We start from the raw sequence: 19,103 nt of genomic DNA, 5'->3' as shown, positions 1-19,103 counted from the left end.
ATGTTTCAGTAAAAAAATAAAAAGGGCTGGGGATGTAGGATCAGTGGCTAAAAAAAAACAAAACAAAAGACTCCCAGAACCAAGAAAAAAAGTTTGTTTTAGTGCTATTTATAAGTGGCATAAATTGTAAAAGACCTCAACATCAAACAAAAAGATTTTTGGTTACATTATTGTCCACCTATAAAATGAAATATTATACAGTTATTAAAAATCTCAAGACTTCTAGGTATATATGCAAAGAAAATGATATCAGTATGTCAAAGAGAAATGTGAACTGTGTTCACTGAAACATCATTGATGATAGCCAACCTAAATGTCGACTGATACGTGCATGAATAAAGAAAATTTGGTGCCATGTATACACGTGCAATAGTATATTACTGAGCCACAAAAAAGAAGAAAATTATGTCTTTGTAAAAGCATGGGTGAATCTGAAGGACATTACGTTAAGGGAAATAAGCCAGAAACAGAAAGACAAATACCACATGATTTCACTTATACATAGAACCTATACAAGATGAATTCATACAAACAGTAGAATGATGGTTGCCAGGGGCTAGGGAGCAGAAAGAATATACAGATGTTGCTCAAAGCATACAAAGTTTCAATTAGGATGAGTACACTTTGGAAGTCAACTCTACTGCATAGTGAGTATAGTTAAGAATAAGTCATTATCTGGGAATGCAGCTCAGTGGTAGAGCATTTCCCCAGCACATGCAAGGTCTTTGTTTTAATTGTCAATACCAAAACAAAAAAGTCTTGTACACTTGAAAACTGCTAACAGTGGATCTTTTTTTTTTTTCCCACCAAGGACTGAAACCAGGGGTGCTTTACCACTGAGCCATGTTCCTGGCCCTTTTTTTATTGTGAGGCAAGGTCTTGGGAGTTGCTTAGGGCCTCATTAAGTTCCCGAGGCTGGTTCTGAACTTTCAATCTTCCTGCCTTAGCCCCCAGAGCCACTGGGATTATAGGCATGTATCCCCACACCCACCTCCTATTAAATGTTCTTAATATAAAAAAGTATGCAAGGTAATGCATACATTAACTAGTTAGATTTAATCACTTCACTGATTGTGTACCAAAACCTCCCATAGTCGGTCATAAGTATACACAATTTTTTGTCAATTATACTTTACTAAAATTGGCAGTGGGGTTTAAGTCCTTCCTGTCCCCACCAAAGTATTTTCTAAACTTTCTACAGGAAGCAGCTATTATTTTTTTAGGAAAAACTATTGCTTATTTTTATCAGTACATTATATTTATGCATAACATTGTGACTCGTTATTCCTTATTTGTACATGCACATAAACATAATTTGATCAGTCTCATTCTCTAGTACCTTCCCTTCCCCTCCTTGCCTCTGATCTGCTTGACTACTCTACTGATCTCCCTTACATTATTTATTTACACATGCATATACACACAAATAAAATAATGTGAGATTCGATGTGATATATTCTCACATGGACATATGATAACTTTGTATAAAAATGTTATTTAAAGGCAATCTTTAAAGTCATTAATTTTCACAAAGAATATTTATATTTAAAAAAGGCTACATTTCTAAGGAAAAAAAATGTATCAAATTGAATTGGGGTATGTTTTACATGCAAACTTTATCTCTAAAGACATATGTATACTAAGGAAATAATTTTGCCTAATGAAGCCTACCCTTGCCAGTGTCAAAATGAAAAGGATTGTTGTTTTGGTTATATAGTTCATATATGCTCACTAAAATAAGTTGGAAAATATATGAAGACAAAGTAAAATTCACTCAAAATCTACCAAGCAAGTTGACAACTACAATATATTTTTGGCAATCATTTTTCCAGATAAGAGATATGTATCATTTAATAAGGATGCTGCCCTTCTAAATCTTTGTTTTGTTTTATTCTTGAACTACATATTATGAAGATTTTTATAAATTAATAGAAATATATTTACATTAATTCTAAGTGCTACATAGTAGCCACTGCAGAAATATAATACACATTTACTGATAAACTGCTTTCCATACCCATTTCTTCCATAACTTAGACAGCTTTGGGTTTTGCCAATTGTGCCACAATTGGAAAGCAAAAAAAAGATCTCAATACTTCTCTACAAGTGAGGTTGAATATTTTATATTTCTACTATGATCTGTCTAAATGCATCCTTTGCCCAGTTTAGAGTATAACCTTCGTAAGTGTTAATTATGTTAGGTAAAGCTGGTACACTTGATGTCTTACCTGCTGCAAACTGAGAATAAGAGTCTTAGCACACTGAATTTTGTCTATTTGCCTTGTTTTACTCATTGTTTCTTTGATGATATCTCCATAATCATTATAATACTAGAAAAGAAATTTGTACAAATTAGAGCTTTATCTCTTAAACTTCATAATGTTAAGTATTCTTCAATAAACTTCTTTTACACTAGAAAATTTTAACAATTCAATGCAAGCATAAAAATTCAATTCAAGCATAAAAGCCAGTGTTGTCATATATCTTTTTTAGTATTCAAAAATTATCTTCCATCCATTTTTCAACTTTACCTTCATATACTGTTTGAAGATATCTGCAGCTGTATTCATCTCCACCACAGTATATACAATTAGCTTACAAAATGCTGCAAGTAAATTTCTTCTCTTGTGCAAAGCTTCAATTTTACTGGCTTCATCCTCCTGCTGACCATCTGGGGGAAAAGTTCCAAATATTATGCCACCTTTTATTTTACTGCAAGCATATATTTTTTAATTCACACTATATCTTCACTCTTCTATCGGAGAGTTTGTAAAAGGAAAATACATTGAAATTAAAATAAAGAATTATAGCCACTTAGTTTATTCCAGTAGAGTACTTTGTTGTGAGATGAAATAATAATCAGGAGGTTGTAAACATGGAATAAGAACAAATGGAATGAGTCAGAAGTGAAGTCAGACTAGGCTTGCCTAACACATACTTCCCTAACAGAATGTTTTGTCAATGAGATTTGCATATTCAACATCTGTTGGTTAAAGATCCTTCTTTCCTGAAGGCAACCAATCTCAGAATTCTCTTTATGCTTCTAAAAGCATCCCATCCCACCTCACCTCCAAATCTTACTTAAAGTCTTGCTTTATATGTATTAAATATATTCAGTTAGATTAGCCTAGGAGTATTCTGTCTTTTTAAGACACTTTCACATATTTCTGATCTGGTTCCTTGCGTTAAGTACTTGACATTTAATTTTCAAAATGACAGAATCATTTCCAAATCCACAGTTGAGTGATACTAACTGCAGTCTCTTAGCACTAAGAATAGATTTTAATTACTTATAAGGTAAAAAGGAAAAAAAAAACACTAACTTATTTACATTTTTTTTATATACATAGTAAAATAAAATTATAATGGGGCAAGCCTTATCATGTATGTCCCCTCTCACCCTGCAGGAGTCAATCCTATTCTTTCATGCTCAAAAAATAAGTAAATTAAATTACAATGTATAGGTGTTAGGTTGGGGATACAGCTCAGTTGGTAGAGTGCTTGCCTCGCATGTACAAGAGCCTTGGGTTCGACTCCCAGAACCACACACACAAAAAAAGTACAGGTGTGATAAGCACCAAATTTAGGATAGTAATTATCTCTAGGAAAAGAGCCGAGTAATACGATTGGGAAAGAGAGGAATGAGAGTGACATTGAAGTTGTAATTTATTTTTTTTTTAATATGAAACCAATACTTTGATAAAGACTGATGAATGAATGTGTACAAATCTGTTAATATTTTATAATTTTCCAAACGACTAGAAACATTTCATTTGAAAAGTGTAAACAGACAAAAAACAAGTCCAAGGAGTTAAGACTCAAAGGGGCATCAATTCTAGGAAACTCGTAGAAAATTTAGGAAAACTGGCAAGCTTATTCTTTCTTACTCAATTTATAATGGTTTAAATAAAGCCAAGGTAGTCCCCAATTAACTAAAGGGCTATATATCAAAACTTATTTTGCATCAGATTTTATAATGCAACGCTTGTTTTCCCATACAAATTAAAAAGCACTACTTATCTTTTCAGATTCATTTCAGATGTTAGGTTCTCTCAAAGATGAAGACCAGTTAGAAACTTCATTTATATGAACCATATTTTGTTCATGCCTTTATTACTTATCAAATTATAATATTCCTACTTGTTTTTAAATTTCTTTTCCATTTGAATTTAATTTTTGGAGGAAAACACTTTTAAATTTCTTTAATATCCATGCCAAATAGTATACTGCCTACTAACAAATAAATGTCTCTGTCAAATAAATACTAAGAACTGAAGTATAACTAAACCAATGGCTGAGTGTGAAAGGAGAAAAACTGAAAGCATATGACCTTTACAACACAGACAAATATTTGACTACCCTGGCCTTCTCAATTGTGTGAGTACAAAGCTCAGCATTGCCAAAAATAGGCTATAAGCCATGTCTAGAATTATGTTTATTTAGACTGTGACATATAGTGATGTGTCAGTTTATGTATGGAGAGCAATGTGTTGATGTTTTATTTTCCTTCAAGTGAAACTTCAAATTAAAACAAACCCAGAAAGAATCTACCAAATACTTGCTTTTCTACGACCTCACATTCAAGAAAGGCATCTGGTATGCAATTAGGGTGTGAAGAATAACTTAACACTAAGCAAATTTGATTTGATTATTGTCCAAATTCTTTACTGCCCCAGACTTCTATAAAGCATTTTCTAACATTGTTTCAAGCATCTAGAGGTCACATAACACTCTCAAATAACAAAAACCTGTGTTATACAAGGACATAATAAAAAGTCACTTAAATATTTGTTTCTCCTCAAATTATATGAATGCTGAACTTAACAATGAATGAGGGAAGGGAGTAAATATTACTGCATCTATGATATGCTCAGATACTATACCAGTACCTTTGCTCAATTTTAATTAACCCTCCTATTTCCACGAGGTGGCTACAAATTAGAAACAGGTTAGAAACAGGGCTAGGGAGAAGCAGAGATCTAATTTGAAAGCCTGTACTCTGCAACACTGTCTACAATATCGCAAGAACAATAATGTGCTAGACCATATACCCATGTTTCATACTTTACCTATTTGGTCCCATTCTCCCATATGTATAACACCTATGAAAACATAAATAGAGCAACAAATATACCATTTTTTTTTTTTTTTTTTTTTGGTACTGGGTATTGAACCCAGGGGCTCTCTACCACTGAGCCTCATCCCCAGCCTTTTTAATATTTTGAGACAGGGTCTTACTCAATTGTAAAAGCTGGCCTCAAACTTTGTGATGCTCCTGCCTCAGTCTCCAAAGTCACTGGGATTACAGGAATGCACTACTTATGGTAACTTTGAAATAATCATTATATTTGCAAAATTGAAAACTTGATGTAATGAGTTGAGGATAAAATGTATCATAGTGCAAGACAGCACAACATTGCTACTTAAATTTGATATATAGTAGAAAACAGACTTAAAAAGATGGCAATAAAATTACCTGCACTATTATTATCATCATCCTGTTCAATGAAGACATGATCCAAAATAAAGCTCAGCAACTCAGATTGCAATGAAGAATCAGGGGTGTAAACTAATGGCTCTAACATATCACGCCCTCCTGACATAATCTGATGGCTGAAGATCATCAAAATATCACACAGAATAGTGAAGGCCTATTAAAAGAAAGGAAATCATGTTATAATTTAAGGTTTTTTAAACAGTAGTCACAATATCTTATATATTTAAAGCCAAAATAAAATTTAACTTTATTTGAAACTCTTAAAGAAAAGCATTGCTTAGTATTTTCCTAAGATATTGAAATTGTGAAGTTTAATTTCTGTAACGACTACTAATTCTTGCATAATACTTTACTATCTTAAAAAGTAATTTCACAAATGTTATCTTTACAAAAATTTTAGCAATATTAAATGGCTTATACGAGCTGCCAATATGCAGAGTCAGGACTTAACCTAAGGTTTTCTGATTCCAATCGCCTATACTCTGTACTATACTAAGATGCTTAAGGGTATTCATTTTCAACTATGAAATATACATAACTTGGTATCAATTTATGTTTTATGGGAAAAATAACATATTAAGGAAATGAGTACTAGAATAAAGATAAAAATGGCTATGATAAATTAAAGCACTCATTGTTCACATGCAAAGGGGATTAACTACAAAGTATATAAGGAGGTATTACACATCAGATAATTCTAAGAGTATCATTTAATAAACAAAGGAACTTAATAAAAACTCTGCCAAATGAAATCAAACACAGGTAAAATTACTCAAAATGTAACTGCAAAAAATTATATATTGGGAAAGGGAAAACAGAACTTCTGGGTCACAAAGTCAACTAGCAAATGCATTTTAAATTAAGACTACAGACGGAAAGACAAGTTATAATACGGGGCACAAAGCAGATATTAATATTTTGCTTTATTGAAATTAACCACATTTAATTTTTCTTTAAGCTTTTACCCCTTCATTCAGTATCTTGTCATCTTACTACTACAGTAGTAATTTACACATGGTAGGATATTTCAGTTAATAAAGCAGTTTGTTTAAAAATATTAATAGTTCTTAAGAAACATTTATCTAATAAAATATTTTAAAAAGCATGTTCCTTCAGGGCATGCTTATAATCCCAGCAGCTTGGGAGGCTGAGGCAGGAGGATCGTGAGCTCAAAGCCAGCCTCAGCAAAAGTGAGGCACTAAGCAACTCAGTGAGACCCTGTCTCTAAATAAAATACAAAATAAGGCTGGAGATGTGCCTCAGTGGTCCAGCGCCCCTGAGTTAATTTCCTAGTACCCAAAAGAAGAAAAAAGAAAAAAAGCACGTTCTCAATGAAGTTTTATCCTATTAGGGAATTAAAAATAAACATGATTTTAGACCTAAGATCAAACCAGGTCTATTTCCAGAGTTGAGAAGGCTAGAGGTAATGAAACCATGAAGGCACAGGGTGAGAAGGAAATACTGGAAAGAAAGGTATTGCAATTAAAAATTTTTATTTTAGGGCTGGGGATGTGGCTCAGTGGCAGTACGCTTGCCTAGCATGTGTGAGGCACTGGGTTCGATTCTCAGCTCTACATATATATAAATGAATAAAATAAAAGTTCATCAACATCTAAAAAATATATATATATATATATATATATATATATATATATATATTTAAATTTTTTTTTATTTCAGACAATGACCACACTGATGTCAGGATGGGCATAAAAATGTCAACATCTGATATTCTCAGGGTTGACAAAACCTAATGGACTTTTCCTCTATGAGGCAAACTTGTTAAACTTGTTGTTTTCAATAATTATTTCTATAATTTCATACACCTATAATTTATATAAATGAGTGTTTACCATGTGCCATAAAGAAACATCATAAAGCAACTGCCATATGAAGGTAATCTATAATGCAATTATAAACTCCATGTAAACATTAGTAACTCAATTTTATTAGTTGCAAGCTCAAAATTAATCTGCTTTTTAAAGGCATGATATACTCAAGAAGACTCTAGACAGTTCTACTTTGGTTAATCTTAGTATTACTTAAGTTTTTTACATTATTTCAGATTGTATAAAGGTTGTTTAAGAAAGATCTATAGCAAATACTAACCTGTTCCTTAACAGTAGTATTTACGTTGGTTAGGTAATGCTGACATATCTGACAAAATACCCTCATCTGTTTCTTTAAACGCAGTAAGTCCTCCTTGAAAAAATTTAACACAAACATTTTGAAACATTGTGTAAACAATTCATGTATTTTGTTAAACTATTTAAAATCACACAAAATATTACCACATGCATTAACTCTACATGAGAACTGATGAAAATTTCTACTTTATAGCTTTAATAGAAAGGAAAAGGAAAAAAATGTATCATTTTTCTTAGAAATCTCACCAAATTCCAACCTTAAAAGTATGAATAATATTAATGGATAATATCCTAAGTGGTCTGGGTCCTTTAGAATGGGAAATTTACATAATTACATATGGTTACCTTTAATAAAGCCACCATCTCAGGATACTTAAAAAGATTAAAAATATAAGCTCCATGTTCACTTTATTAATTGAAGAGTGGCCAACACATGAACGGAAGAAAATAGTTTTTAAAAAGGGATGGCATTGTGAGCTGGGGTTGTGGCTCAGTGGTAGAGCACTCGTCTAGCACATGTGAGGGACTGGGTTCAATCATCGGCACCACATAAAAATAAATAAAATAAAGGCATTTTGTCCAACTACAACTAAAAAAAAAAATTAAGGGATGTATATTGTGTGAATATATAATAACAAATCCTATCAGTATGTATAACTATAATGCATCAATACAAAATGAGGAAAAAAATCTTTAAAAAGGGATGGCATTTTCCGTTTTTTAAAAAAACTCAGAGGGGGTAAAAATCAGTTCTGTGGTATTATCATAAATTTTAAGATGTCTTCAATATTTCTAAACATTTGGCAGTTTATTTAAAATATTATATTATTTAAAATATAAAATTATTCTATATAGATAGACTGCATTAACTTATTTCAGTTACAACCTTTAGTCCATCTTCTGATACTGTGTGCCAAATCACAGTACTTACTTGGTTTATATAATAGAAGTTAAAATAGGTTTAACTTGGAGATCACACTTGGTGAAAACTCCACCAATCTTCATCATAAATAATTTTCTACTCACCCTTTTCCTCTACTCAAAGGAACTGTCTCTTTTCCATTTTAATTTTTAACTTTTACTATATGTAAAAGAAATCAAATATATACTAATATGATTACTACCCACTATAAGTTTGATATCTAACTAAATAGACTTTTCCCAGGTATTTGACCAAAAGTATACTATTTTACCAATAATACTATATTTGTTTTTCAAGAATGAAAATCCACTCATGATATAATAACATCTTAAATACATGAAGAAACTAAGCATTTCACATTATTGTGTGGATTTAAGCAAAAAAAGAAAATTATCAATATCAAGAGGATTCCTTTTTAAAGGAAATATCTATTAACAACTAAATATATAACTCCCAGAAACTGCTTAATGTTTATAGAAATGAGCCCAAATAATATGTAAGGCAACATTGTCGACTATGAGTACAATATTTAAGGTTTAGCTTACAAATGGAAAATGTGGCCCTGGTTAGTAGTTCAATTACTAGACACACCATCGATTGCCTATGGGTAAAGTTTTAAAAGCTTTATGACCTAATAGCTGGTACATTATCCTCAATCATAAAATAATTTTTCATGAATTTGGAATATCACTAGTGATATCTTTTACATGAATAAGGTGATAACAAAATAAAACAAAAGCATAATACAATCCAGGGCAGCTGGCTTATCATCTTTAATTTATATAATCCAATAGCCTTATCTGTTCGACTCAAAGGTTCTTGGTCATTACTTAAAAAATATTATCTTTCTACATATACTCATCAATAATGAGAATTCATAAATTATGCTACCATCACATGTGAACATTTATTTTAATTAAAAATCATACCTTGAAACAAACAATATTTAATAATCTCTCATTAGGTATACATCAAATTAGAAACAAGACGGCTTTTTAAAGGTAAACATTCATACATAGCAGTAAAGAAATAAACAAGATTTCATTGAGATAACTAGCCTTATTAAAGGAGTAAGTTTGCTGAAAATTAAGTATCATTCAGGAATGATACTTAATCTAATAAAAACACTGTTGAACTACCACAAACCTTTGTAGAGCTACTTTCCGTAATCTTAGCAAGCTGCCAGAGGATTACATAGTGTGTACACTGAAGTGCATGAATAACAATCTGTAAAAAAAAAGAAACAACAAAATACAGGTAAAACTTAAAAGTCATAAGCCTTCATTCTCAAAGTTAAGTATGTATCTTGTAAATAAATAAGAACCTGCTCAGGCATATCTCCATTTTCAATTCCGGTTTTCAAGAGTTTGTAATTACAAGCAAACAAATCCCACTTTGAAAGATCATGGGCACTGCAAAAAAAGACAGAATTAAATTATATTAAAAAACAAAGACTAATCACAACTGTTTTGGAATTGAGTGTTATCTAATGCTAAAAAAGTAAATACAGAAAATATTTTAACATGCTCCTACAACAAAAAATAAAGGTATACTTTTTTAAGAAGTGTTAGATAATTTTTCAGTCATACCCCATTGCAAACATGACTTTCTTCTGCAAAGCAGTCTAGCAAATAATTTGAAATTTTACTTACAAAACATGCAAGTTGATTTTGCTACAGTTTAAAGAAATAATAAACTTAAAGATTCAACTTACTTATGAAAAGCAGTAATCCTCTTCAATGTTGACAATACCTGATATGCATCATCTTCATCAGGCTCTTCCCCCTATGAATGAATTATATATTAAGAAGCATCAAAGTGAAAAAATAAATCCTATATTATCAAAGTAGTGATACCACCTTAAAAAAATAACAAGGGGCTGGGGTTTTGGCTCAATAGTAGAGTACTTGCCCAGCATGTGTGAGGCATTGGCTTTGATTCTCAGCACCACATATAAATAATTGAATAAAATAAAGGTCCACTAACATCGAATAAAAATTTAAAAATAACAATAAAAATAAAAACCACAAATTACCCTCATCATTTAATACCTAGATCTGGGCAACTATAAGGCTATAATGGAAGGGGTACTGTGTCAACACAAGGTTGTTATCACTGGAACACTATGATCATTAGAGCAGAAAAAGGAATAACATTCTTCTTCCATTTTATCATTGAGTAATGTTGACATAAAACTATGAAGATATCTACTACTTCACAGTATTAAATATACTCAACCAACAAATAAAAATACAGAAGATGATAAGCAAGAGATCATAAAGGACAACACTTAATAAGTAAAACCTAGGTAAACTAAACATGGTGTTTGAGAAAGCTACATCAGACCAATCACAAATAAATGGGGGACAACCCTCTGAATATATATACTATATATGCTAGTTATTTCTAGATACCAACATTTGTCAATACACTTTCCAAGACAGGGTAACCAAAGTTTTGGAAAGTTTTATGAGCCTTACTACATGAAACATAAAATTATTTAAACACTACTGAATCTACTATATTCAATTTCAGGTCTCTCAAAAACATATGGACCTGTTTTTTAAACTTCAGTTTTTCGACAAGTTGCAAATAAACTATTGTTTGGTTTTAAATTAACTTGTCTTAATCACAATTATATCAAGTCCAGAGTACAGCCAATGAAATTCTGAACTAAGAAAGTGATTATTATACATTAACATACTTGCACATTCTCCAACTAGCAAAATGTAATAAGCCTACAATGTTAAACATACATACATACATACACACAACACACACACACACACACATAAATCTAAATAGTTTGATTAAATAAGAATACAGTAAATTACCAAAAAACAAAACAAAAACCCTGGATATTACAAAGTCCATATGATTTTTTCCGGCATTAATCACAACTAGTCTTATTAAAGTGAAATGGAAAAGGCTAAAGGCATTAACAATTAGGACTTTCTACTTAATTTAAGTAAATTAAATAAATACAAATGTGAATATATATTTCAAGAAAAAAACAACAATAAATTACAAGTGTACTTGAGTGTCAGTGCACTAAATACCTCTTTGGAAACAACAGAAAAACACAGGAAACTCCAAAAGTAAGAGTTGTTACAGCAGTGATTAATTAAAGCCCTACAATATCAAAGACCATATAGGCCTCTCTCACCATCACCACCAAAACACTAAGAAATCCCCTGCTATTTCAACTACCTGGTCTTAGTCTATTTTTCTGTTTCATAAACACCTAGCTGCCTAATAGCCTTTTATTCAACTAAAATCAGGTAACCAAACAGATTACTGATTTAAAACAAAAGGAAAAGATGCAAGTTTGTCTTCCACTTTCTCCAAGTCACAGATTTTTATCACTTTCTTATTTTGGTGGAAGGGTAATAGTAGCCTGATGAGGCACAAAATTAAAACGCCTGAACATCTTTTCAACATACTGCTACACTACCACCAGGAAGAATATTTGGGTGAGTAATTAGGTTGCTGGAGAGAAAGAGCCCAACTGACAAAATACTTATAGGATATACCTCTTGCAGAAAATCTTCAAGAAGCCGGTTAAATTTATCTGCCAATTCATCTATCAGTTGACTTCTTGAAATATCTACTCTGTTGAAGATTGTGAACTCTTCATTACAGAGTGCATGGTAAGTTTTAGAACATGCTTCCAAAACATCTGTATCTGTGTGCTTCTCTACAATATTTCTTATCTGGCGCAATAAGGCATCCAAATGCTGCAAAAAAAAAAAAAATTTGTTTTCATTAAAATTAAGATATAAGTCTGGAAGCATAACTTAGCAGTAGAGCACATGCCCAATGTGTGCAATGCCTACTAAGGTATATACAATAGGCATAAAGTGACTATACCACAATAGGGAAAGTATTCAAATATAGTAATGTTACAACATAGGACATACATTTTAAGGTGTTTTTCTAGTCATGATAAGTAAATACACTAATATGCTCATACTTACTTTCTCAAATTTGATAGGAATAATAGTACCTATCTCTTAGGACTTGGATGAGAATGTTACTACATATAAAGAGCTTCCTATAGTTCCTGGAACATATTAAAACTGCTTGATGAATATTAGCTCCTTTGGATATTATTATCCAATTACCCATGGCAAATCTCCATAAATGATCAGTGATAAAGCCATGTAATATATAAGAACTAAGATAAAGCTATGAACATGAAGCAAAGGGAAATCTCTTTAGCACCATTCTCGAAGTGTAATTAATTAGTCAGTCTAATATATAGAAGACATGTAAGACATAGGCTTGCTTTTGTATTATAAAAAATATTCAAAAAATATAAACAAACAGCATGATTAAGATGAACTAAAATTTTCTCTACAGGATTTTTTATACAGAGAAAACACGTTACCTTTTCTAATCGTCCAGTGGTATATATTTCCAAATCAAAGTACTGAGGCAGCTGCAACAAGTTAGTCACTTTTTCAGCATCTACAGAATACTTTGAAATAAAAAAAAAGATCAAGTTAAATACCTCAAAATAGTGCTAGGTGAATATTCTAATACTCTGAGACACTTTAAGAAATCGTGATTTCATAATAACACTATGATATTAATACAAACTTACTTTTGCTAATAACTGAGGAAGGGCCACTGCAAAAAGTTCAGTGATTTTTGTCCTATCATCCAACTGGGTCTTCTTTTCCTTTGCTGTCAACACCTAAAATAATACAAAGTCTTTTATAAATACTTTCTAAGCTCACTAACTGTTGAGCTCAAATTTTAATTAAAACATACAAAATAAGCAATAAAACTATATTTTAAATGATAGACATATAAGTGTCTGCTATAAAACTTTAACCCTAAAAGTGATACAAAAGAGAATAACTTACTCATTATATTTAAAAAAGGAAAAAAAAAAACCTGAAAATATTTTTAAAAAATAATTGAGTAGTCTTACAGGGAAAATCAATACCCCAGTAGACAAACCACCACTGCCTTTGGATGGAATAAAGATTAGTTAGCAAAAAGAGATCTACTATAGGAGCTTATATAATAATGAGACTGTACATCATTTCAGCTTTTTCTAGCTTTTGGGTCATGACACACAGGTAATGAATTCAAAATAGTAAGCTGATACAAGTATTTTACAAATAAAAGTAATTTTTATAAAACAGAGTGCTAGGGGGTCTAGCACTATGAAAAGTATTTGCCTAGCATGAAGAAGGCCTTGGTTCAATCCCTGACACCAAAATAATAATGATAGCAACAACAATAAATAAATTGATTAAAATAATAAATATATAAATACATAGAATATTTCAGTATAATTTCAAGAAATTTTGTTTTTGTTATACACAAATACACATGTTTGGGCTGGGGATATAGCTCAGTTGGTAGAGTGCTCACCTCACATGTACAAGGCCCTGGGTTCAATCCCTAGCAACCACACACACACACACACACACACACACACACACACACACACACACAAAGACAAACAGACATTTATGTGTACTATTTTACGATGTAGAAATGTATTTTTGTGCCTCATGGTTAAAAAAGTTTGAAAGCCCGCAGAATTATTGGTATAAATTGCAAATACACTTTGCATTAATGCATTACAATTTTATCTCAAGAAATAGGAATTTCTTGTTTTTAATTAATAATTATCTCCATTTCACTTGTAGTTTTCTATAAATAAACTAAAACATACAAATGCACCTTTTAAAATGGTACAGTACATTCAGTTGTGAAAACATGACTGTCAATCACGGTATCTCAGGTACTAACTAATTATCCTTTTTTAAAATATTTTTTTAGTTGTAGGCATAGACAATATCTATCGAATCCTGTACCTCACACGTACCAGGCAAGCACTCTACCACTGAGCCCCAGCATAGAAACTAAGTTTCTTACATAAAAAATTTGAACTTGTAAAATTGCTAATGGTTTAAAATGTAGTTTGGAGACAGACAGACACACACACACACACACACACACACACACACACGTAACGTCATGTGAAAAATAAAAGGTAAGAATCATGAATTTTTGTTCCATGGACAAAATAGGAATTTTTTAAAAGATACTGAAAAGAGATATGCAGTTTTGAATATTGAAAATACATTAGCATACCCTTTTTCCTGTCCCTCTTCCTACAGGAGGATGACATTCAGCTGCTTGTCTAATAGTACAAAGCATTATTTCAATCAGAGCACTCTCCTGTCTATCTGTTAGAGCTAAAGAAAAAGAAAAAGAATAAGAGGTTAACCTACTTATTCCTATATGCCACTTGTAACTTACATAACAGTTTCTTCTGCCTATGAACAAAATCTGACCTGATATACAAAAGAAAATCCACTTACTTATCACAGAAAAGATTTGGGAAGTTAAACCTTCCCAAATCCCTCAACACGTGAAATCTATCTGAGCAAACAAAACATGAACTCAGACACAAAAAATTATATTGACATCAACTACATCTTGCAACACAGCTTAATATTCACATATATGAAAATAAAATTATGCACAAGGTAGGCTATTCTATCGATTATTCTAACACTAACAAACTAAAAGAAATGGAATGAGTAAGATCTATTTTCAATACTGTCTAGACAACAAAAATACCATAATTAAATATCCTTACCTTCCTCTCCACTAAGTGGCTCCTCTAGCAACAAGCTATTCATACATTCCCAGTCTTTCAGCAGCTCAGTAGCACAGTCCCACATGCTATCCACAAGGTATGCTGCGTGCTCATGTAACTAAAATTAAAAAAGAGCAACGTGTTCTTAGACAAATAGCATACTAGCCTTAACTCCAAAAAACAGAAGCTTTGTGGCACCATACACAAACTCTCAAACAGCAATCTATTTTTTTGAGGTCAAAATAAAGAACAGAGAAGAATCTGCCTTAGCGTGCTATGTATAAATTAACCCTGTCAGGTAACATCATTAAATATTTTTACAACAAACATTAAAAAGAAAATTATTTTATAAAAAGAGAATGTGCACTGGGAGTGTAGCTCAGTGGTACAAGGTCTTGCCTAACATGCATGAAGCCTTGGGTTCAATACTCAGCACTGGAAAAAAAAAAAAAAAAACTATACTTATTGCCTATTTTGACCAATTAATATTACATCTGTTAACTCCTCTCAATTCTTAAATATACTATGATTTTTCACTAAATGGGAGTGATAATAGTTAATCAAAACAAAGTGTGTTTCACTTTTCAATTCAATTCATTAATTTTTTTTGCATTTATTGATTGGTTTATTTTTTCATCTACAACTAAATTTTATTATTTTTTTTATTATTATTAGTTGTTCAAAACATTACATAGTTCTTGACATATTTCATACATTTGATTCAAGTGGGTTATGAACTCCCATTTTTACCCCGTATACAGATTGCAGAATCACATCGATTATACATCCACGTTTTTACATATTGCCATACTAGTGTCTGTTGTACTCTGTTGCCTTTCCTATCCTCTACTATCCCCCCTCCCCTCCCCTCCCCTCCCCTCCCATCTTCTCTCTCTACCCCATCTACTGTAATTCATTTCTCTCCCTTGTTTTTTTTTCCCTTTCCCCTCACTTCCTCTTATATGTAATTTTGTATAACAATGAGGGTCTCCTTCCATTTTCATGCAATTTCCCTTCTCTCTCCCTTTCCCTCCCACCTCTCCTCCCTGTTTAATGTTAATCTTCTTCTCATGCTCTTCCTCCCTGCTCTGTTCTTAGTTGCTCTGCTTATATCAAAGAAGACATTTGGCATTTGTTTTTTAGTGATTGGCTAGCTTCACTTAGCATAATCTGCTCTAATGCCATCCATTTCCCTGCAAATGCCATGATTTTGAAATTTTTTAGTGCAGAGTAATACTCCATTGTGTATAAATGCCACATTTTTTTATCCATTCATCTATTGAAGGGCATCTAGGTTGGTTCCACAGTCTAGCTATTGTGAATTGTGCTGCTATGAACATCAATGTAGCAGTATCCCTATAGTACTGCTCTTTTAAGGTCTTTAGGGAATAGTCCGATAATCATTATAATTCTCTTCCTTCTGCGGAGCACAAAAGACCCTACGGCTTTCCAACTCATTTGAGGGACAGAGCATAATTGTGATACCAAAATATATCAAGATTATAAATTTTCAAAAATTATAGACCACTATCTTTCAGGAACATATTGGTAATATTCTCAAACACAGCCAAACTGAAAACAGCAATACATAAAAAGAATCATGAACAAGCAGTTTTTACTATGAGAATGCAAGGTTGGTTCAACACTGAAAAACATCATTCAATATAACAACATAGTAAAACAATCATCTCAAAGGATGCAAAAAAAGCACTTTACGGAATCCAATATCCATTCATGCTAGAAGCTCTCAGCAACAGAAGGGATAAAAGGAAACACCCTCAAATTCATAATAAATATCTGCATAATACCTATAAAATACAACATAATTATGTTTCAATAGTGGATGTCTTCCCAATAAAAGCAGAAACAACTCAAAGATTTCAATCCTTACCACATTTCCTTAATATACTATTAGAGGTCTTAGCCAATTCATTAAGGCAAAAAAAAGATAAATGGAAAAGATGTTGGAAAGGAAGCATCAAAATTATCTTTGCATGTGATCTGACTATATGTTGTAGAAAATCCGAAAAAAATCTACTTTAACATTACTAAAGTATGTATATTTAGCAAAGTTGTCAATATTCAAATACCAACTATATGCAGAAACAACTAGAAAATTAAAAGGCCATAAAACTACATAATTCATTACATGAACACCAAAAATTAATTTTGAGTCCTCTCAAAAACATTTATCAGGTAGATTTTCAACTTAAGACAGACTGATGTAAACCCAAATCTACAATATTATTAATATCAAGTATTAACATGCGAGAACTTACAATGTGCTAGGACTGTGCTTTATATGGATTATCTCAATGTTAACTGAGAGATTATTACCTACCTTTTTATTAGGAAACTGAAGCTCAGAAAGACTAAATAACCAAATGAATGTTACACAAATAGCAAGCAGAGGTGGTTAACTGATAATCACAACTTTTTTACTCAAAAATTTATGTTCCCAGAATTACATATAAATCCTATTATTTGAACATCTTACTAAAAAAAAAAAAAAAACAAACTATTTTTCTAAAAGTTTGTGTAAGCCAGGCATGGTGGTGCACACCTGTAATCCCAGCAACTCAGGAGACTGAGACAGGAGGATCAAAAGTTCAAGGCCAGGGGCTGGGGTGGTCGCTCAGTGGTGGAGCGCCTGCCTAGCATGTGCAAGGCACTGGGTTCCAGTCTCAGCACTGCATATAAATAAATAAAATAAAGATCCATTGACAACTAAAAAATAAAAAAATCAAGGGGACGTAGCTTAGTGGTAAAGTATGCCTGGATTAAATCCACAGTATAAAAGGTTATGGAGATCTCTGTTATAGTAAAAATTAATTATTACATGGAATATTTAGTAAGTATATAAGTTTAGCCAGGCACGGTAGTGCACACCATAATCCCAGCAGCTTGGGAGGCTGAGACAGGAGAAACACTAGTTCAAAGCCAGCCTCAGCAACTTAGTGAGGCACTAAGCAACTCAGTGAGACCCTGTCTCTAAATAAAATACAAAATACGTCTGGGGATGTGGCTCAGTGGTTGAGTACCCCCGAGTTCAATTCCCAGTACCAGAAAAAATGTATATAATTTTAATGCCTTCTGAAAAATTCTCTGAACATAAATATGTTCAAATATGAACATGGATAATATAAACTTACCTCACTTTCCAGAAAGAAAAATACCAATGTCTTAACAAGATTGGCATTTGGGCCTTGTCTTCCTCTTCTTTTCATCATTCCATCCTCCTCTGGATCTCTACGACTGAAGAGCCTACAAACAACAACAATGATAAAATACTCATTTCAAAACAAAAAAACAGGGGTTGGGGTATAGCTCAGTGGTAGACTGTTTGCCTAGCATTTGTGAGGCACTGAGTTTGATCCTCAGCACTGCATAAAAATAAATAAATAAAATGAAGGCATTATGTCCGTCTACAACTAATACAAAACAACAACAAAACACATTTGCTATTCAAAAATATTAACTGGATTCCAGCCTGGGGCTGTAGCTCAGCAGCAGAGCACTTGCCTAGCATGTGTGCATGTGTGAGGCACTGGGTTCGATCCTCAGCACCACATAAAAATAAACAAATAAAACAAAGGCATTCTGTCCATTTACAACTACAAAAAATATTTTCAAAAAATATTAACTGGATTCCATTATAGAGCATCTAACAAAGCAATTTTGGGGAGCTGGGTAGGCATGATATTGTCCAACATAAAAAACTCAAGCAAATAATCACTATAAACCTTTTTCATTCCACTCTTTTAAAACTAGCTTCTCAAGTTAATTATACTGTTATAAATTATTTGTTTTCAAAAACCTTATGGCGGACTAAGATTGAGGCTCAGTGATAGAGAGCTTGCCTCACATGCGTGGGGCACTGGGTTTGATATTCAGCACCACATAAATAAA

At 32.2% G+C, this 19,103-nt stretch overlaps 1 protein-coding gene across 6 annotated transcripts in view; it reads right to left on the bottom strand.

Moving 5' to 3' along the window:
* The window catches only part of Stag2 (STAG2 cohesin complex component), a 185,433-nt gene that overhangs the window by 79,682 nt on the left and 86,648 nt on the right, over positions 1 to 19,103 (bottom strand). For all 6 annotated transcript variants that reach the window (XM_071606271.1, XM_027931137.2, XM_071606272.1 and 3 more), the window contains 13 exons: positions 18,347 to 18,458; positions 15,195 to 15,312; positions 14,684 to 14,787; positions 13,173 to 13,265; positions 12,957 to 13,046; positions 12,100 to 12,303; positions 10,281 to 10,351; positions 9,891 to 9,978; positions 9,713 to 9,793; positions 7,607 to 7,699; positions 5,477 to 5,651; positions 2,532 to 2,671; positions 2,229 to 2,330 (listed from right to left, as the gene is read on the bottom strand). In XM_071606271.1, the coding sequence (XP_071462372.1) occupies positions 2,229 to 2,330; positions 2,532 to 2,671; positions 5,477 to 5,651; positions 7,607 to 7,699; positions 9,713 to 9,793; positions 9,891 to 9,978; positions 10,281 to 10,351; positions 12,100 to 12,303; positions 12,957 to 13,046; positions 13,173 to 13,265; positions 14,684 to 14,787; positions 15,195 to 15,312; positions 18,347 to 18,458 (1,471 nt within the window). The remainder of the gene's footprint in view (positions 1 to 2,228; positions 2,331 to 2,531; positions 2,672 to 5,476; positions 5,652 to 7,606; positions 7,700 to 9,712; positions 9,794 to 9,890; positions 9,979 to 10,280; positions 10,352 to 12,099; positions 12,304 to 12,956; positions 13,047 to 13,172; positions 13,266 to 14,683; positions 14,788 to 15,194; positions 15,313 to 18,346; positions 18,459 to 19,103) is intronic.

Source organism: Marmota flaviventris, chromosome X, assembly GCF_047511675.1.
Source record: "Marmota flaviventris isolate mMarFla1 chromosome X, mMarFla1.hap1, whole genome shotgun sequence".
NCBI lineage: Eukaryota > Metazoa > Chordata > Mammalia > Rodentia > Sciuridae > Marmota > Marmota flaviventris.
Note: the sequence above shows the minus strand (reverse complement) of the source record. Positions and strands in the feature narration are given on the sequence as shown.